Genomic DNA, 20,998 nt, shown 5'->3' on the forward strand with positions numbered 1-20,998 from the left:
AAAGAAAAAGACCTCAGACCTACATAATGTTTATACTTTTTCATATCTGTAGGACTTGCCCAGTGCAGCTATGTATATATTTCGTGTATTGCAAAATGACAGCGGCCGCGGTGGCTTTCGAAACATTAGCAATTTTTGGTCAATTTATCTGTGCTCATCTTCTTTACAGTTCACCTAGATCGAACTAGCTAATCACATAGTGCGATAGTCCATTTCTTCACCTTTAAATAGATACCAAAATACCTTGGTTTATTTGAGGAGCAACGGGTTTGCCCCCCAAAAAACTGCGACCACATGCAAATCATGGTGGTGAAATTCGAGCCTGGGCGTATCTACCGATACACACTATCCTGCGTTTTGGTTACATTTTGATACATTTCGCAAGGTGTCATAAAACTTATGTTTTGGTTTTAGAGGCTGCATGAGCACGGCTACCACATGCAATAGAAGAAGCTGCATGATAATAGTCAAATACGCACAGACAGAGGGTTTTAGTACTAGATAGTGACTTAGTAAAAATTGTCAAATTTGAAGTCAATAGTTTCGAACTCCAGCGTTCGACCGATGGAACCAAGACGGTACGTTCGATTTTTTGAGCCGCGGGGTCAGGCGAGTTAAGGCGTAGTGTTACAACTATCAGTCGGTTTGTGGAGAAGTTTAGAAAAGACTAACGTCTAATTCTTGCAGTTGCAAATACATTTTCTGAAAAAGATTGACATTATTCAGAAGCCAGAAAAAGTGGGATTCTTGTGCACGTATGCCAATATTAGTACATAATGTGTACGTTTTGCAAATCAAAGTGAAAGGACACTGTGTTCAATTTCTCATTCAGAAAAAGGACGCCATAAAACTGACATGTTGTTCGTTTTTTTTGGGGGCAAACCCGTTGCTCCTAAAATTAACCAAGGAACTTTGGTATCAATTTAAGCTGAAGATATGGACTATCACGCTGTGGAAATAGCTAATTGGATCTAGGTGAGCTGTAAAAAAGACGAGCACAAATAAAGTGACCAAAAATTGCTCATGTTTAGACAGCCACAGCGCTCGCTGATATTTTGTAATGCGCAAAATATCTGAATTGCTGTACTGGGCAAATCCCGTAGATGTGAAAAAGTATATACATTATATAGGTCTGAGGTATTTTTGCTGCACGACAGGCTCTTGTTTACACCCATGCAACGGGGTCAAATCCAGATGCGGCAAATACGGTATCTTAGAGAAAAACGCGTTCTAGGGTGACCTGCGGTTCGACTGTAACGATTTTACCAATCATACTTTTCACGCTGTCAGAGAGCAATATGTAGTCTAAGGTAGATTGTTGGTCTTTGCGAAACCAGGTTATTTCTCCTTCGCATCTATCTAAACAGTTTCCTATTACCATATCGCTATCCTCTACAAAGGATAACAGGGCACGTCCATTGAAGTCTATTTTGTCGGAGCCATTTGGGATTAATGAACCGATTTTACCATTAAAATCTCCCATTAAAATTCTGTTATTTAACCCCATACTTTCGAGTGCGAGTGAGTCCACTAGAAGTTGGTGGAAAAGGTTTGAGACCTTGTCATTGTTTGTTCCGAGGTTTGGGAAATAAGCTATAGGGCGTATTCAGTCACGTGACCCTCCCCCTAGCAACGAGCACTGGCGGCCATGTTGGTGCTCACTTGATAGTGGAGCCCTATGGAACTCTCTGTATAAATGGCAGATGTTTTCTACGCCATTCATAATTTCCCTTCAAAACGTTTTGTCTCATAATCATGGTGTTGTGCCTCGTGGTCAGATGTTGGATTGGGACTGATAAAGCACACACCGGTCGGGTAACAGTAAGATTGGTTTTGCGTTTCTCGTGTAGGACGTGTACGTGCGGGAACATACGATCGCGAAGGGACTAACAACTGAAACAAAAGTGGATTTCTGACATACGAACAACGGATCTAAATTGTTGAAATTTGATAATCAACGTGTGTGTATGGAAACCTTTTGTATCTGGTCGAAAAGCAAGTTACAGGCCCGTTGTGTAACACAGTCGCGGCACCGTGTAGTCGTTGCTTGAGATACGTTCATTCATAAACTGGGGGTCTTTCAACGTCGAACTTTCCCGATCATAACGTACTCCCTGTCAGCAAAATTTCTCACGACACTCAAGACACTGTACTACGTGACTGCAGGCCTTGGAACACTTGTATGCTGTGAACTGATTTTATGCGTACTCTGTAAACAGTTTAGCGGCCATGTTTGTAGGCTGCTGGGGAACCTCGCTCGCCGATAATGGGTCATTTCCCGTAGGTGAAATTGGATTTTTGTAGCGAAAAGGATGTGAGGCTGGAGACTCTTTGCGTATAATAAAACAGCGATCAGACGACTTCGCATTCCTTGGAAATTTAGAGAGCGCCGGACACCTAGAAACTTCGCTGCAGGGTGAGCACCAACATGGCCGCCCACGGAGGGCAGGAGTGATGACGTCACGTGAATACGCCCTATACCAACAACGAAAATATCTTTCTGTCCCACACATATTTTTACCCACATTCTTTCATGCTCATCTTCCTTGGATCCTAGTATGTTGTCATCAAGAATCTGTATGTCATGTCTTGCCAACAGACCAATACCCCCTCCTGACTTCTTCCCGCTATCACCTCTTCTATTTTTCCCAACCCAGTTGAAAACCTTTATACTGAGCTGTCTGTCCTCACTTAGGAAGGTTTCGCATAATCCGAACATACTAAGGTCTTCTGAGTGGAGTAGGTGTGCTAAGTCGGTTTGTTTTGAGGAGACCCCCCTACGAATCCAGCCGTGTTTACAAAAACTGACCTTTGACCTCCTTCTCTACCTGATAATCAAACAAAAACACTAAACTTCTACTGCCTACAGACACCACAAACATGGATCCAAGTCTGATTTTTCAACACAATTAGAAGGTAGAAACCCTTACCTGTAACATCCAGCTCAGAAATACCAACATATCCTAGAAAAAAACCCTTAACAGCTACTTTTACCAAGGGTACCAAACCTATTTCTAGGGGCTAAAAGTTGGCCTTCTGCGCCTGCGCCGATTACTGCTGTGTCGCCCGCAAAGATAATGGCCACGCTCATTCGTACCGGCAAACTCGGTACGAAACAAGAGATCGACGACTACCTGACGTACACGGTCAAAGTGCCTGAGCTGTTCGAAGTGTTTGACGTGCCATCAGTTATGCTGTATGATAATCAAAACCGGGTCCTACAGAACCGTGACGGTTTTCGCTGGGGCAGGGACTCGGAGCACCTGCACTCAGGCTTCCTGAAGTCCAGGATAGCATGTGCTCCCCCAGCAAGACCGCAGCCGCAGCAGCAGCGCCGGCCATTCACAGCACGGGCCAAGACAGCGGACGGGCAGGAGATCTGCATTAACTATCAGAACCCGAGCGGATCCCGACGGGTCACGTGAAGCTACGCCCACGTGTGCATCACCCCCGGGTGCGGAGAATCCCACCCACAATACGAGCACAAGAGACAAAAATAACAATTCGTGAAGTCACCATTACACAGCCAATCATGGATAAATGAACTTGCGAACGACCCGGACAAAGATTTCTTACTAGACGGAGTGCAGAATGGATTTCGCATCCTCCCCGACAACAGTGAACTTTCCCCCGTGGAATGTCGTAACTACAAGTCAGCGACTGACCCCACAGTGCGCATGAAGGTGGAAGCGCAAATCTAGAGCGAACTGAACGCAGGCAACTATAAACGGAGCAACACAAAAACAACTATAGTGAGCGCACTTGGTGCCATCCCTAAGGCAAATTCCGATGACATAAGACTCATTCACGACTGCAGTCGCCCAGTAGGATTAGCTCTAAACGATTATGTAGAACCGGAACACTTCACCTACCAAACTATAGACGAGGCAGTAAACATGTTAGCACAAGGCTATTACATGGCGAAGATAGATCTGAAAGCGGCGTACAGATCAGTTCCCGTCCACCCAGATAATTATGACGCCACCGGACTTAAGTGGCAGTTCGATGGAGAATGTGAGTACACATACTTTCACGATACAAGATTACCTTTTGGCGCTAGAAAGTCTCCTGAAGTGTTTAACAGACTGTCACAATCAGTGAGACGCATGATGAAACGTCGCGGTTACCACACCATTGTGGCTTATTTGGATGACTTCCTCATAATCGGAGCGACGTATGAGGAATGTCGTCTTGCCTTCCAACCCTTGATCGAACTGTTAACGCGGTTAGGTTTCGAAATAAATTGGCGTAAGGTGGTCTACCCTACACAAAGGATCACCTTCCTCGGCATTGACATTGACGCAGTAGTGCAAACACTGTCATTACCATGCGACAAACTAGGCGTCACGCGGACCCTACTAAGCGAAATGAGCGAGCGTAAGCGTAAGCGGATTTCGAAGCGGGAGCTGCTCAGCCTGTTAGGCAAACTTAACTTGGCAGCTCGTGTAGGCCGTGGCGGACGGACTTTTATGCGGAGACTAATTGATCTTTCCAAAACGTTACGTCGCCCCCACCATTTCGCCAGACTTACGGGAGAGGCGTAGGCGGATTTGGACTGGTGGACAAAGTTTATGGCAAGTTTCAACGGGACAGCGATCTTCCTCGACAGGAACCCTGTCCCTCCTACAGTATTCAGCACAGATGCGTGCGATAGCGGCGGAGCGGCCTTCTACAGCGGCGACTGGTTCTATGTCTCATGGCGTCATGACGACCCTGACATGTGCGACATGCACATTAACGTGAAGGAACTCTACACTATTATTCTAGCGGCGAGACGATGGGGGCCCTTGTGGTCAGGCAAACGTCTCTTAGTGTTCGCAGACAGTGACAGTTCAGTTTGTGCAATCAACAAGGGAACGTCCCCGTCACCCCCACTTATGCGATGTATTAGGGAGCTATTCTAGCTGTCGGCAGAGAACAACTTTTCCTTACAAGCCCAACATGTGAAAGGCAAGGAAAACACGCTGTAATAATGTGATAATTTTTGGCTCTGCCAATAAGCCTTAGCCTTTATATCCAATAATGTGTCCCGTTAACTGAAAGCTAACTTAAAGGGAGATAGTATTCCCCTATACCGCTGTGCTGTGACATGAAAGTCAAACCCTCGAAACTATAGTTCACGAAACCGACAATATCTGCCTATATCTGACGTGTATTGTATCGTCGCGATTCCAATCAAATCAAAATCAAATCGACTGTTATCTTACATCGAATTCATAATAAAAGCGTATACCAATTACAACAGATGCACACGGACATCTTGTAACGGACATCAAGAGACACACCAAAAACATAACCACCTTATGGAGTCAAAATAACGCTAAGAAGCAAAAAATACCACGATAACTCCAAGTTTTCATTTCAATATGACGCAACCATGCCAGTTCCAACCGCTGGCGCGAAGTCGCTTCCTAGCTGTGCACTAAAACAACATATTGGACCAGAGGCAAACCAAACTTCCAATTCTCTAAGAATCCTATTACACCACTTCCGCCTTACACCACATCCTGGCACTCCGCAATATTTACATAACTGCGGACGCACACCGGGTTAAACAAAGAAACACATCAACCGATTACAATACCTCCGTTTTAACGGATGTGAAAATAAGATAAAAGAGATACACAACATGCCTAACCAAAATACTACGCAATACTGCTTTACACAATACTACGCAATACTACTATCCTCACCTCCAGTGAATTGTCATCCTCCAGGACAATAAGCGCCCCGTACAGCCCGTCTGTCCGGAAGGTGCCCAGGTGCGCGTGCCACCAGTGGGTCCCGCCTTCAGACGCGATGAACCTGTTGTATTGTAGTGGGTTTGGGGCATGTAAAGTTCTATCTTGATAGTGAGTAATTAGTCAATTTTGACATTAAACCTCTTCCCCATATTGGTATTAACTACTGGTTAATATTACCTACACGCGTTAGAGAATCTTTTTTCCTGAATTGATAGTAATTGCTGGTTAATATAATATAATATATTATAATATAATATAAAATAATATAATACTACTGGTTAGTATTAATCTCACATTTATAAGTAAAGATATATGTATGTCCTGATTTGACATTAAGTATTGATTGATATCAACCACACACCTGAAGGTGAAGCTCTCCATAGGTGAATATCAACTACTGGTCCAAACTTTCCCCCGGGTTGATATTATCAAGTACTACTGGTTAATATGACCCACACACCTGTAGGTGAATCTCTCCCCCGGGTTGATATTATCAAGTACTACTGGTTAATATGACCCACACACCTGTAGGTGAATCTCTCCCCCGGGGTGATGTTATCAAGTACTGCTGGTTAATATGACTCACACACCTGTAGGTGAATCTCTCCCCCGGGGTGATATTATCAAGTACTACTGGTTAATATGACTCACACACCTGTAGGTGAATCCCTCCCCCGGGTTGATCGGACATTGTGACACGCTGCCCACCCCGTCCATCCAGGGCGTGTTTTGCTGGGTGATGCCGTGCCAGTGGATCGACACACCTTCCTGTATCAGCTTGTTCGTCACGTGAATGGCAACCTGGGTAGGAAAGAAACAAAGAAACCCTCTTTATGCCTTGGGACTGATAGTCGAGCAGACAAAAAAATATTCGCCCCTGAGGCGTCGCCAAAAAACGGCACTGTTGATAAATGCATTTTGTACATTGGGTATCAGAACTGCAGAACACACACACACACACACTTATACACACACACACACACACACACACACACAGATACACACACACACTCATACACACACACACACACAAATACACACCCATACACACACACAGACACTCACACACGCAGACACACACTCATACCCACACACACCTATACACACTCATACACACACACACACTCATACACACACACTCATACACACACACTCATACACACACACTATACACACTCATACACACACACACACTCATACACACACACTTACACACATTATCATACCCACACACACAAACACATACATACATACATACACACTCACATACACACAAGTGCATACACACAAACGTTTAAACACGCACGTGCACACTAACATACACACACACTAACCTGCGCCCCCTTCCACACGATAATGGTAGGTCCCGGGAACTGTTTGTTGATCAGTGTTGTCCTGCGGTGATAACCGTCAGCTGTCGTCACTTGGCCAATCTCTGGGAGTGAAAACACAACAACACTTTTATAGACATTGGAATAACATTGCATAATTGTTCTTTCATGAAATAACTTCATACTGCAAATTTTACTTAAGTGGAAGGAATAAAAGAAGCAATATAAAAACATCAAACAAGTCTCTCCAATGTTTGCTACCTTTCCTTAGCCAGAGACGGCCTCTTAAATGACCATCCGAATCGACGAATGCATATAGATTTCAACACGGTGTATACCGAATCGCCCGAGGTACCAAAAAAACACACATTTCAATGCGAAATGCGCCAGAAATCGAGAGAATTTTGTGTCCTCCAACAAAAAAACTGGAACAACATCAATTCCAACAGGTATTAGAATTTTCGACAGCACCGCAACCGGCGCACTCGAAATGCATTCTAGATGTTCTAGAGAAGCACGTGTGATTAAAGTAATGCTTCAGTCCCATCTCCAAACCGGGGCTTGGCCGGGCTGTTTGCGAAGACGAAAAATAAAAAAAACGAGATACAAACACCCTTTATCCGCACCTTCCCCCGTCATGTCCGCCAGCTCACAGCTCTTGGTACCACTGTTGTACGTCCGCTTGCTGTAGGCCCCGGTCAGACTGTCTATGATGACCGGCGTTCCCGCCTCTCGCTGCTTGTTGTACAGAAACATGGTCTCCCAGTGCTCCACCTGGGGCGATAATCAAACATGTTTGTAGGATTACATCGCGGCAATAGAATCACGAAGATGTCTCACTGATTATTTCAAACAGTTATCAAGTTCAACAGTGGGATTTTAAAACGACCATTGTGGATGGCCAGGTATCACAATCATGTTTCACCTGCGCAATGACCAATGTTAATCATTTTTCTGAATTCATCGCTAACATTATCGTTACGCGCGGTCGAAAACCAGATGACTCAAAAGTCAATACTGAGAGGCCGGTTGTGTCGGCGTTCACTGACTTAGTCAGACTAGTTTTGCTAGACCTATAATGAATCAGAGAGACAATGCAATAAACTCGTTCCCATGTGTTTTTTTTTTCTCGACAACAGGTCAATTTCCCGTTTAGTATTGTGACATTTGCCAGCCCTCCTTAATCAAACCGTTTCAAGGATCCCCCCATGCAGACCCTTAAGGGTAAAATCGAGTCAATTATACAGTAAATCCCACCACTTAGATTTCAAAATAACTCACACGAGTTATAACTTTCAGCACGGTAGCATACCCGGAAGTAGGGTTGACCTCCGAGCCCACAAGGTACTTCTACACAAATCCAACAATTTGTTGAGCCTTTAACTTAAGCCATATGAAGTCATTTCGCAGTTAGTCTATGGGACCCCACCTGGACCCTAGAAACCCTTTCGTCACGATTGTGCCGTGCCGTGACTACCACGGCCTCTGTCCTAACCCCATACTAGATCAAACTGGAACTGGAATGTGCATGGTCAACATACATGCCATTACCCACTTAACACTTGGTGATACTAACGTTATGTATGAAGCCACTAATTTTCCCTCCATGTTATCAGCAATTAGTCGGAATCATCAGGGCCAGGGGTTGCCAGCCCAGCCTATATCATGATATAAGCGAACCAGTCTCACCGTCCAGTTGAACTCATACAGGTCCTGGCGCGGTGGGTAGGGGACGGGGATGGAGTTCACAAACGCCTCCTGTGTGGCAGCCGTGATACACCACAGGACACACAACACAACAGCACGGCCCAGCGACATGCTGGCCAAGGTTTGGGGCACGTAGCAATACAGACGAGCGAATAGCAAGTCCGCAAAGTCTGCAAAAATGCAACCTATGAATGCTTGGTTTCCTTCCACGAAACAGCAGTCGTGCTTTGTGAGGGTGAAACGCCCACCGACGCATTGGATTCCGCGAACGAAACTATGAAGGTGTGAGGGGGGGTTCAGGATCTCTGAATACACATATCGCATGCGGCGTGCCTTCAAAAGGGTGTGAAAGAGGTTTATCAATTTCTGGATCTTGAGTGTTGTATAGAGTCACAACACAGATATCCTGATGAGGTCTACATCAGCTAATTATTCAGAAACCATACTTCATAATACACAGAGTTGAACAGAGTCACACACTTATTTGATCTTCCCAAAACACACCAAATATCATCAGAGTCCATCCATCTTGAGGTGCTTAATTATTGCTGACGATAAATATCTGGAAACAAAAATAGATATATATACACACACACACACACAAGTTCACTCACGTCATCAAGTATGCTTGCATTTGAACAGTGGTGTCTGGCTGGAAGGTTGGTAAGTCATGCTTCACATGGCCACGGTTTCACTGACCTCTGTAGCCGTGTGACAGACAAAACACCTGAAAACCGTCGAGTGAATGAAAGATTACTCGCAAAGACAAAGACCAATGCAGAATGGCTGGGAATTTTCCCATCTCCTTGCCTTGGAACCAAAGAGTGTCACATAAAACCGCTGGCTAATCCCGGACACAGGCGGGACGGATACAAAATACGACATCCTTTGTATATTGTCTGTAGTCTATAACAAACAGTGTAAAAGGTCATTGTGCGTCAAAGGTCAGGTCGGTGCGACTTTACACCTGGGGGTGTCTCATTCGATATCACGGGAAAGGAGGTTCGTTGGTTTCGAAAATGTTGAATTGTACTAGTGAACACCTCTGTACACGTGAAAGGAACAACTGATCGCTGATAATCAATCAAGCTTGTACTAGTGACCACTTCAGTATACAAGGGCAACCCGACCATTTTGGCCACTTTTTGGTTGTTCTATTTATAATCTTATCCTACTGACCACGGCATTAAGAATCCTCTGTATTGGTGATTACCTGTTTACGGATAGTTTTCCCTAAATCCATTGAGTGGTGACTATAGGCAAGTTTGAATGTTACATGTATATGCTTAGTTACTTCGCACGTCCTTGTAATGGTGCGCATGCATGTGAGGGTGATTCCATTCTAAAATGTTAACTATTTACCCAGGTGTGCTGTGCACAGAGTTTATGCGCACAACGTTCTAGTTGGCATCTTTTCCCAACACTACCTGCAGTTATTATAAATGTCCCCTTTTGGGAACAAAATTAAGAACTTGACTGGCCATCAACTTTCAGTGTTTAATAGTAGTTGAAAATTATAAAAGACTATTTCATGATAATATTCGTGCTGACTAATGCTTAGGTCACATTTGGAAAAAGGGGCCCTCCCGGGTAGTTCCCGGGTCATTTTTGGCATTTCCGGGCGTGACACCTACGTGGCCCCGCGGGGCACCCTGCGGCTACCGGGCTATTTTTGGGCCCAGCGGGGACCCGAGAAAAGTTAAGTTCTGACTTAAATTCTGCCCGGGCCCCGCGGACACAACGACGCTGTGACCTCAACGTGAGAACACCGCGAGGTACCCCTCCGGTTGCCGGCAGTCCACCGGGACAAGTAATAATTTGTCTGTTTGTTTGTTTGTTTGTTTGTTTGTTTGTTTATTTTTTAACAACAAGAAAATCTATAATGCATAATACGATAAATGATAGACAAAAACAGATTCAGGAGGAGGAAAGGACGTATATAGCGTATACTAGGCCCTCCTCGTCTATACTTATCAAACTTGATTATAAATAATGTAGTAGAGTAATACATATAATATGATAACGATAGACAATGATATTCAAATGATTTATGTTATAAATTAATATTAGTTAACATCTGAACATGTGACTTTACTACAGGGGGCTATGATGGGTTTTCATGGCACTTTTAACGTCAGAAGAAAAGGCGATTGTTTGTAGATTTGTCTGAAGACTGTTCCATATTGTGACATATTTGCATTTTGCAACTCTGCAATGATGTCCGGAAGTGAGGAAAAGGGATTTATTTGCCTGATATGATAGTTGTGTACAAGTGAATTAGGGTTTTGGATAATATAAAATATATTGGGGAAATTGTTGGAATGAAAATAGAATGTGACGACATTGATTTTTAATTAATTGTTATTGTGGATATCTAGTATTTTGGATTTATTGAAATAGAGGAGCCATGAGTGAGCTTAAGTCAGTAGTAACTATCCTTGTGACTTTCTTTTGGAGAGTTATAAGAGGATGTAGAGTTGTACGGTAGGCGCATCCCCAAACAATGTTGGTCTGTTTCTCTTGTTCATTAGGAACATGTTGGCCTTATTGATATCATTTATTTTTATTTTTACTACAGAAAATAAGGCAATTTATATTTGTAGAATTTGTTGGTAACTTATTTGCTTCAAAACATTTACTTAACACATATCTTGCTTAGCCAGTTGTATCAGAGAATCAAAATCAGGAATATGTTGGTGTTATCGCCAAAGAGTTTGGAATTAGGTATTGTTATGTTATGATATGATACCAAGTGCACAGAGTGAATGTGTGTACTTCGTAAGACTCGGTCAAGTGTGTGACATTAGAGATCAGGTGAGTAGAACTAAAGCGTGAACTTAGTATATCTTGTTTCTTTTTGAGCTCCAGTACAGTTTTATATACCCCCGAGATTTGACGAGTGCCCACAAGGAGCCTGCCTCATGCCCGACCGTCGTTCGCGGGGCATTCGGCAGGGTCCCTACAACTGCCCCACCTGGATGTGAAAAGCACGCGGTACCCTGTCGGACCCCACAGGGGTCACTACAAGACACCGTCAGAGCAACTTTCGGGTACCTACCGGAGACCGATCGATGAAGATGACAAGATTTTACAAAAATGCCACCGAGTGCCTGCCGTAGCACCCCGGGCCCCCTGCAGGGCAGCGTGAAGGAAACTTTTAATTGTGACCACGACGGTTGCAGTCAGATATGCAAAGACTAGGTGTAACAGACCGTTCGGTGTAATATGACCAGCTGCTGCCGCGCCGCGTGCCTGCGAAGCTGGTGTGTTACGCCTGATGGCGGTTATACCGGCTATATAGATACAGATACAGACAGCCGGTGCCCCGCGGCATTAGAGCCTGGCCGGGGCTACATCCCTAACGGGCACCGGAGCAATTGTGACCTAAGCAAAAGATATGGGGGGATTTCAGGACAGTCTACCCTACCCAATGTGCGATTTTTCTCTCATACATGGCTAGGGATTTAACACCCTTGTCAAGGCCGGGCCTTGTGGCCAATAAGCAGGGCCAAAAAAGTATTTGTCAGGCAAGAAATATTCATTTAGATTTACATATCAGTGCCATCACTTCATTAATGCAGACATGGCGGTATTCATAACCTGTACACTAAAAAAACATTTGAGGGACTTGAAAAATTGTCTCTAAACTATGTATAAACTGTAGGATATATACAAGGAGAAACCAGGTGAGTCATTTAAGCTAACCAGTAACCATACCTTTTCGAAAGTTGTGAGCATCTAGTGTAGAGTCAAACAGTCTTGAATAAATAGTGAGATCAGCGTTTACCCATTCGTCTCCGCGTGGGTGTGATGACGTCATGTCCGGAGGGGGAAGCCCAGACCCTCCCTCGTAAGTTCACAACAACCGCTCGGACTCTACCGACTCATATCATCAAAGTGTCTCGGTACTGGCACAAGTGTTTCAGCTGACGGTACGTACACGGATCTCTAGCTTTACTCTTCAATAATGGTTGTGATTTTACCGCCAAGAATCCAATCAAGTTTATAATCACTTATTTACTCGCAAGGTCTAAAGGTATCACGGATACATCCCAGCAGCGTCACTTCCGGGTCCCTGGCAACACTAGAAGTAGACATTTATGTTTGTAGTTTCTAATAGCAGCCAACGCGCACGAAGTGAGAGAAATGTGCCAGAACAGGTTAGTGTGTCGTACTATCATTTTTGCCGTCTCAATATTGTCTTATCATTGTTTCATTACAGTGAAATTCTGATACAAGTGACAAAAGAGTACGCGGACCAGGCAAGGGGATTTTTATGCGTAGGAGGTGAAAGACCACATGAGTAATAGGGGGTGTACTAATAGCCGACATGTAGGAGATCCGTGGAGGGCTCGCACAGACCTGCCAGGGGTTTTATCACGACCTCCACGCACTAAGAACGAATGCAAACACACCACATCTTATAAAGATATCCCTACCTCTGTGGAGGAGCTCTCTAGACGTAGAGCTACTTGATCGCGTGGAATATTAGGTTATCATAAAGAAAAAAAGGATTTGATTGTGCCGGGCAATAGGAAAGTAAATAGTTGGTTTACGACACTCTTGATCTACGGGAAAGATTAGATCCTAACAGAAAACCTCTACTAACCAATTACGGTGTGTGGAAGCTCAGCGCCGCTACAAATTCAACAAGATTGACAACGTAAAAAGACGTTACCATGGCGACGGTGGTCTTTGTTAACGTTTTCGTTTTTCTAACCCGCATGCAAATAAGGACCTCACTTTCATAAATTGTATCAGTTGATCACCTTCTGTACCCAAATAACAGTCTTGTCAGTATAAAAGTATTGTCTTCACAAAACAGGATATTGTACCATTTCCTCATTAATTATGTAAATGAGTCCCTCATATGTAAGATTAATGTCTAATAGCGACCACATTTACTTAACTTCCAACTGCTGCAAGAATGAAATCCCCATCATTTACCACTATGTATTTATAGTATTTAGTCATTAATCATGCAAATAAGGTATTGATTTTCATAATTGATATCTATCAATATCTATCTATTTCTCAGTTACATATATCATGTGTTTGAGAGTCCTATAATGAAATGTAGCTGATTTATAAACTTTCCTCAGTAATTATGCAAATAAGATATTGATTTACATGTTTGGCATATGATTATGTTAATCATCATTTAAGCTATCTGCATACCAAAAATCATGACGATCCATCAGCCCCTTCTTGCAGACAAAATCAGCTCCTGCAGTTTAAAAAGCCGTTAGGGGGTCTAAATCTACAGTACCTATTTTCCCAACAAAGAGCAAATCATGACCACAGAACACGAGATTTCAATAGCGAAAGTTCCCCTGCAGTACCATAGAAAGTTGCTAGGGGGGCCAAAATTGAATCATTTTAAGGTCTCACAAAGATCTACCCACCTACCAAATATGACGTGGACTTTCACATTCCTATGCAATTCCTAGAATTCTTGCAAACTGCACACAATATATATACCATTAGGCTCGACCCTGAGGCGTTGCCAAAAACACGCAACACCGTCCAAATACCGGTTGTGTGTTTCAAATTCGCCTGGCCCGGGATGTCTGGCTCAAGTTGATTTGTTAATTTTTAAGATTGCATCAGTGCAAGTATGATCTTTGTAATAACTTATCTTTAGGTTTATCGATAATCAGTTTAGTATTGAATTCAGCACTATCACTCATGGCCGCCATACGGTACAACACATCAGAGCATGACTCAGTAGTAGATTCATTTTAGTTTGTTCAACCTCTCCTCTTTGAGAATGGGAAAAAAAACTTTTCACCAGTGAAATATAAACGGCCATGACAACTTGCTAAAAAGGTACATTTTTTTCTTCTATTTTCTTTCTGCGACCCGTTCTGGAAGCACTGTATGTAACACAAATACGCACAAAATCAATTTTATATCTAACCTAAACATTGACCTAATGGCTAGATAATTTTCGACGTGTGAAAGAAATATTAGATTTTACTGGAAACTCCTGTCTGTTTTATTCTTGCAATTCATCCAGTGACATTAAGTCAGTTTGTACTATGATAAGGTCCAGAATTACCGATATGTACACCCAAACTATCTGTCATAATTTGAGCATGGATATAGGCAAGCTAAGGTTTTATAAGGCATGCAAAACATCATATTCCATTGAAAAATATCTAGAACTAGATGATTTTAATCTACGCCCAGCAATTTGTAAAATTAGAATTAGTGCCCATCCTCTTGAAATAGAGCGAGGGCGGTACAAAAAGTTACCTGTGTGTGAAAGAACTTGTAAATACTGCATGTCAAACACGGTGGAAGACGAAACACATTTTATTTCAAGTTCCCCGTTCTACGATCAAGAAAGAAAGGCGCTGTTTAAAGAGGCCACCAAATTCCATCCAAACTTCCCCATGTTTACAGAACAAATGAAAACTACTCTCCTGTTAACATCACAAAACCCACACATTACAGAAAAAGTGGGAACATTCATATTCCACTGTCTCGAAAAAATAAGCTAATCCCAAATAAGATAGAATTTAGTGTTAGTATTAACTATTTGAACTAGAATAGTCACATGCTATATTGTTACCAATTGTCTGTCCGTCCTTCCATGTTTCATGTACTTGCAATTAGCCTACGGGGAAGAACTTGCAATAAACTTATTATAAAGAATTAAAAAAATAAACTTGACTCTTACAAAAAAAAGCTACTAGTGTATGCGTGTAACGTGGAATCCCTTGTTGTGTTTTGTAGTTTTGAAGACGGAAGAAGATGTCGGCAGAAAGGGAGCCGGAGAATGCGTTTGTCGGTAAGGACAATGTCTAAATGTTCTTTTCTGCACTCTGCATCCCCATGTCAGCAATTCAGTTCAAATCCTGGTGAATATTTTGTCTTCTTTTAGCTGGCGAACATAACTATTCTTTTAGTATCTTTCAGCTTCCTATTACTAGCAAGTAGTTATTTTTCCTGTTCTATTTCAGCACATTCAGACGTTTCAAAGCAAAACTCCATGGACCTAGACCTCCCTGCTGCATTGTCGTCCATGAAGCTTACTGGGAAGGAGCGAACAGCTTCATTGGAATCTGGTTACGCAACTGGTAATCACCAAGTACTTTTCTATATATGACGTGAGAAAAATCAAAACTTTAACTTGCGTAAGAATATATGCACATTCTATGAATTTTATAGATATTCAATTCATACATGATATATGGAAAAATATGGGATTATAGAATTTCCTCATTGATTATGCAGATTCAGTCATGAATTTAAATAATGTGCGTCTGATTATGTCTTACGTCTTTGTCTAAGCTACCTGCATAATAGATAACATGTTAAAACGGTTTTTGCTTTGTTCAGTTATTTAATTATTCCCTTTTAATGATTCTAACGTAAGCACCCCTGCAGTTCCAGAGCAATTTACAGGGGGGGGGGGGCTTCCACACTTCTTCGTTACTTCAAGCTTTGGGCTATAAACAAATCACGACCATAGCATGTCCAGGACAGCAGATACGAAAACCGAAAGTTTTAATGTCTGTATCATCCATCCTTAATAACAAATTTTCCGTGACAGAAAGCTCGAGTCGCCCAACAAGTGGCTACGATTTTGACGGAGCAGCCCAGACCTCTCCTGGTCCCACAGTCCTCCGCACATCGAGCACCAGTAGATCTACTCAACCCACTATCAACTACTTCACCGTGCAGATAACGGGAACTGCAACCAACGTGCAGATCGGGTCTAACAACACCATGGACGTTAACAAGGCTGTTAGTGACAAGAGGATGGTACCACTGTCAGAGGGTATGGATTTGGTTCCTTTGGTCATTTTAGCTGTCACTAAACATTATCAAATCCAAATGACTATACTCCTTCAAGTGGTTGTGATTTTGAGCATTTCCTTAATATCATTTGTTGCTTATTTTTGTTATAACCTTAAGACAACCCTAAACCCTCAATTAATTTTCTATTTCCTGAGCTAAGTTCATAAATATGACTCACTGTAATTTTTGACTGAATATGTCAGTCTTCTGCAATCTCTGACCTTGGCGCTCTGGACAAGTTGTTTCAAATCGATATCGAATTGAGAGTTCAGTGCTGCCAGTGCTGTAGCCGTGCACTGTGTTCAGTGCATTCGTTGATCAGGAATGAACAGATAATGAAACTGTTGAACAGATTTCATATCAACTCTCGTGGCCGTTCACGACCAGGCCGGAGAGGAGCTGATGTTCCAGCGGCTTGGTGACGAGTCGTACCGCCGGGAGTACGTCAGGAGGATGAGGGAGCAGGACGTGCCCAGCACCATCATGGAGGTCGGGCGGGGCTGCATATTCCTGAAGCTACAGGTACAAACCTACGCGGCAGTACATGATCGAATAATATTATTACACAAGGGTTGAACGTTGGAACTCATTGGCCTCTTGTTACAATAATGCCGACCACTACCCATCGTCACATGTATGTCACCTTTGTTTCTATCATGTACTTGTAATTAGCCTTCGGACATGAATTTGCAAATAAATTAAAATTAAAAATCGATTATGATTGTACAACCTGGCAAGATAGTTAAATTCACTACATAAGTCCATAAGTCCTTCGACAAGACCTGGTCATTTGCGTGAAAGGTAGAGATAAGGATGGGTAGTCTGATGACACCCACAACATGTTGCTTTAATATACAGTGATTTATGTGAAATGAACAATCGATAAAAATGCGGGCGGGGTCACCCGTTACTCTACTTCCAGGTGGAAACCCCCGCGGCTGCGCAGAAGCTGCTGGAGATGTGCCGTGACGGAAGTTACCAGCGGATCCTGATGGAGACATTCCTGCCTGAGTACGTCACTTCCGGGGAACCCGTGGATATCAGCCTGGCCATTTCGGTGAAGACCCCGGATGTTCCCCCAGTGGAGGTGACCATAGTGGAGGAAAATGAGACAGGTAAATAGATCTGATTTCAGTACTTTAAAATAACAAGCGGGCGAGTGAATTAGTGATTGTGAGGGAATGGGTGTGAGTGAGTGAGTGAGTGAGTAAGTGAGTGAGTGAGTGAGTGAGTGAGAGTGAAATATTGGTTATATTGAGTATTTGGGTACGTGCGTCATGGTGTTAAAGTATAGCATGATTGATGTTTAACTTAGCTTTATTCAATGCCCAGTCCCACATGACACAGAGGCGACTGACCAACTTGAAGTTGAGGAGACCTTGTCTGACAGCCTGACCTCAGGCGGGGCCGCGTTGGTGGAGGTCCCGCCAGCTGATCCATCCACTACTCGAGCCAAGTCACCGCAGCTGCAGCGACTGGTAGCTTCTGAGGGACGGCCGAGACAGACCAGCTCAGATTCTGGTCTGGGCTCTGCCGGGTGGGACACTGTCAGTTCTGACGGTGAGGGCTATATGCAAATACGCCTAATCTGATGTTGAGGCAACAATGATTAAGCTGTTTCGATCTTTTCATCTTAACTTTCATACTTTCGAAAATTTTCTGTCTTTTTCCTATTCATACCTTAACACATGCTTACTGTGTTCTTATCAAATGTAACACCCAATGTATGATAAGTGTATTCATTTCTCTTAAAGGGAGAGTGTCCTATAGAAGTTTTCTTATTTGCCACATCCTCAAAGCAATGAATGATAAACAAAAAAATGTGAAGAAAATAGACAAAATAAAACAAATTCCTACTTGTTCGTATGGATAATCATAATTCACTTATCATTATCAGACTTCATTCAAACCGTTTATAATATCATCCTTCCATCGCTTATCAGAATAGCTGTAATAAGTTCTCATCTTTTCCATCAAAAATTGTAATTTTTTTGTTCACTTCAACTGCAGAAGAGACTTCGCAATCTGAGAACCAGTCAGGAAAGCCTGCAGCAAAGACCGGGATGAAAGTTGTCAGGTCTGAAGCCGAGCGATTCAAGTTCCCCACCAAGCCGAACTCTCCTCACGCACAAAAGAAGCCGCCTTTGTAGATGGTAAGGAAATCAGAACACATTCGGGATCCTGGTCTGTGAAATATTTGTGCCTTAACTGTGTCAGGTGTTATGCCAATATGCTAACAAGATCTTGAAAAATCCCTAACATTTAAAACAGCAAGCGCGACATGTATCCAGTCAAAATAAACAGCTAAACACGCAATCTTCTTACTAGCTAACGGCATTTTACTCAGTACTCCATTGTATATAGAAGAAGAACTTTATTGCGCGACTATTGTAGCAGGTACAAAGTATGGAAAAACAGTAAACATAGAACAAGACATAAGTATGAAATAAAAATATTCACTAAGACAAAATGACTATCTTAGGCTTTACAAGATTCAAGTTGGGCTAATTTTGAGTATCATTATTTTAATAGAATAATAATTTATATATTTGCCTATTCTAACACTGTATGGGCTGTTGCATCTAGATATATAGTCAAATCTATCTGTAACCTTGAGTGTCTTAAAATCTGAAGTACTTGAATTGAGAGAGGTGAATAACTGATCGCGTAGAGCATCATATTTAGTGCATTCCATAATGAAGTGAAACTCATCTTCAATTCAATTTGGGCAGAATGGGCAAAACCTTTGGTCGGGAGCTACATTAAAGTGATATATGAGCTTGACCAGTCAGAACATTCTAAAACATGCCGCTTTATTCTTACCGAAGATAATCAACAACGAACATGATGATCAACAATGAGGCAAAAACATCTTCAACGACAGACTTGGAGGAGACGGTACGCACAAGGGCATCTCATCTTCTTCTGTGCTTTAAGATCTTTCCAGTCGTAACTTGAAGTTTTGGTTTTATAGAAAAAAGTACTATCATTAAAAAAAAAAGCTTTGGTGATACTTTAAAGCCATACACAAGACCAGAGGAGAGTGTTCTGGTTCGGCTAATAATATTCTTCTGAATCCAAGAACGCAATGGTAATGTTAACTTGACCTTGAACCTAGACTAGGCAGCAGTCGTATTATACAGCATCAATATTCTGGTACCCTTCCGAGTACCCATCAGATTAATTACAGCCAGGTGTAACATGTTATATCGTGAACAACCATTGGACAGACTGTAACTTGGCGACAATTAGGAAACCTTGGGTTGAGCTTAAAATACTTGTTTGTCAACTTATAACTGTATTTTTCACTTATTTTGTGTCGGAAATGGACTATGATCTTTGTCAATCATCTCCTTGAAACCCACACTTGATACTCGATTGGACAGTGCCGTTCTCTCCAAATCGCAAGGAGGTAGTTATACATCCGTGTGTTCAAAGTCACATAGTTATTGACAGGACGCCATTTTCATTTTTGAAAAAAAAAAAACTTTTTGTAATGTTTTGCCATTTCCGAAAGGAATATTAATAATTTTGGCTCCCATATATGTCACTGCATTGCAGCCAAATAAGGTCACAGGAAGTAACTACGTGTCTCGCATGGCCGAGATCCTAATGAATCAATAGGATGTGTTCCGTATCATGCTTACTGAGTTGTTTTTTATTTATTTTGGGTACATGTGTCACTGTACTACAGCCAGATGACCTGACATTTTGCATAAGGGTACCTAGGCCAAATATGACAATAGGACTCTATTTACATCGTTGGCACACACCACTTTACGATTATCTTTTTTTAGGTTTCTGGTTATCTTAAGAATGATATCTATATTCTGGCATCATACACTGAACGGATATCAAATGACCTGAAATTCGGTAGAGTATGTCTGAGACAGTAACATTTATAGACTACGTTAAAATGATGTATTTAGACCTTTTTTGTTATTCATAGACTAGTATATTAGACTCAAGTGTCTTGATATCAAATCCAAATGACATGAAATTTTGTGTATGCGGGTGCCTGAAGCATATTTAATATGTTCTTTTTATGTTGCTTTGGGGGGGGGTATGTGTTTTAGCCAGAAGTGTACATGTTTAATTAGCATACAACCTTGTCTTAACTTACTATTCTATTGAACCATCTGAAATTATCTTCACCTCATTTACATATATATTCAGAGTTTTGGTATAAAACCTAGTTTAACCAGATCTTTCTTTAGTCACTGACAAAAGATAGCGGATGCTGTCTGAAACGTCTGACTGTTTAAAGATTTTCTCCAGTTGCTTGAGTTATTTTTTGGCGTATTTTAAGTCGTAATTCTAACTATGGTGACGGCTAAGAGGTTCGTCATCGCTGGCAAGTTCGATGGACTGCTGAAGGTGATCGTGATTTTCAGATCGTAGAGGAGG

The 20,998-nt window shown here is 42.3% G+C and overlaps 2 protein-coding genes across 8 annotated transcripts in view; one reads left to right on the forward strand and one right to left on the reverse strand.

Annotated features, from left to right (window-relative positions):
- Positions 1 to 12,551, reverse strand: part of LOC136421841 (uncharacterized) — a 33,776-nt gene extending 21,225 nt beyond the window's left edge. The window contains exons 1-7 of one of the 7 annotated variants that reach the window (XM_066409409.1): positions 12,500 to 12,536; positions 9,397 to 9,509; positions 8,765 to 9,115; positions 7,702 to 7,849; positions 7,079 to 7,179; positions 6,400 to 6,545; positions 5,694 to 5,805 (exon numbers count right to left, since the gene is read on the reverse strand). In XM_066409409.1, coding sequence (XP_066265506.1) covers positions 5,694 to 5,805; positions 6,400 to 6,545; positions 7,079 to 7,179; positions 7,702 to 7,849; positions 8,765 to 9,106 — 849 coding nt within the window. In that variant the 5' untranslated portion in view covers positions 9,107 to 9,115; positions 9,397 to 9,509; positions 12,500 to 12,536. Of the gene's footprint in view, positions 1 to 5,693; positions 5,806 to 6,399; positions 6,546 to 7,078; positions 7,180 to 7,701; positions 7,850 to 8,764; positions 9,116 to 9,396; positions 9,689 to 11,840; positions 11,903 to 12,499 lie in introns of those variants that run through there. The other 6 variants (XM_066409412.1, XM_066409408.1, XM_066409411.1 and 3 more) reach the window with 6 other exon arrangements.
- A 29-nt stretch (positions 12,552 to 12,580) lies between these two features.
- LOC136421845 (uncharacterized) lies at positions 12,581 to 20,237 on the forward strand. Its single transcript, XM_066409417.1, has 9 exons — positions 12,581 to 12,714; positions 15,524 to 15,578; positions 15,751 to 15,867; positions 16,344 to 16,571; positions 16,944 to 17,113; positions 17,514 to 17,706; positions 17,924 to 18,151; positions 18,602 to 18,744; positions 19,420 to 20,237. Exons 2-8 carry the CDS (start codon positions 15,542 to 15,544, stop codon positions 18,739 to 18,741), a joined length of 1,113 nt encoding a protein of 370 aa, XP_066265514.1. The 5' UTR covers positions 12,581 to 12,714; positions 15,524 to 15,541; the 3' UTR covers positions 18,742 to 18,744; positions 19,420 to 20,237.
- Positions 20,238 to 20,998: the final 761 nt, after the last annotated feature.

This window comes from Branchiostoma lanceolatum, chromosome 16 (genome assembly GCF_035083965.1).
Source record: "Branchiostoma lanceolatum isolate klBraLanc5 chromosome 16, klBraLanc5.hap2, whole genome shotgun sequence".
NCBI classification, from domain to species: Eukaryota; Metazoa; Chordata; class Leptocardii; order Amphioxiformes; family Branchiostomatidae; genus Branchiostoma; species Branchiostoma lanceolatum.

What these genes read in the sequence shown, in the direction of transcription:
- LOC136421845 (XM_066409417.1), top strand. Translation starts at nt 15,542, where the DNA reads ATGTCGGCAGAAAGGGAGCCGGAGAATGCGTTTGTCG. An exon ending in GATGGTACCACTGTCAGAGG is followed by an intron (nt 16,572 to 16,943) that starts GTATGGATTTGG and finishes ACTGTTGAACAG; the next exon opens with ATTTCATATCAACTCTCGTG. An exon ending in GGACACTGTCAGTTCTGACG is followed by an intron (nt 18,152 to 18,601) that starts GTGAGGGCTATA and finishes CTTCAACTGCAG; the next exon opens with AAGAGACTTCGCAATCTGAG.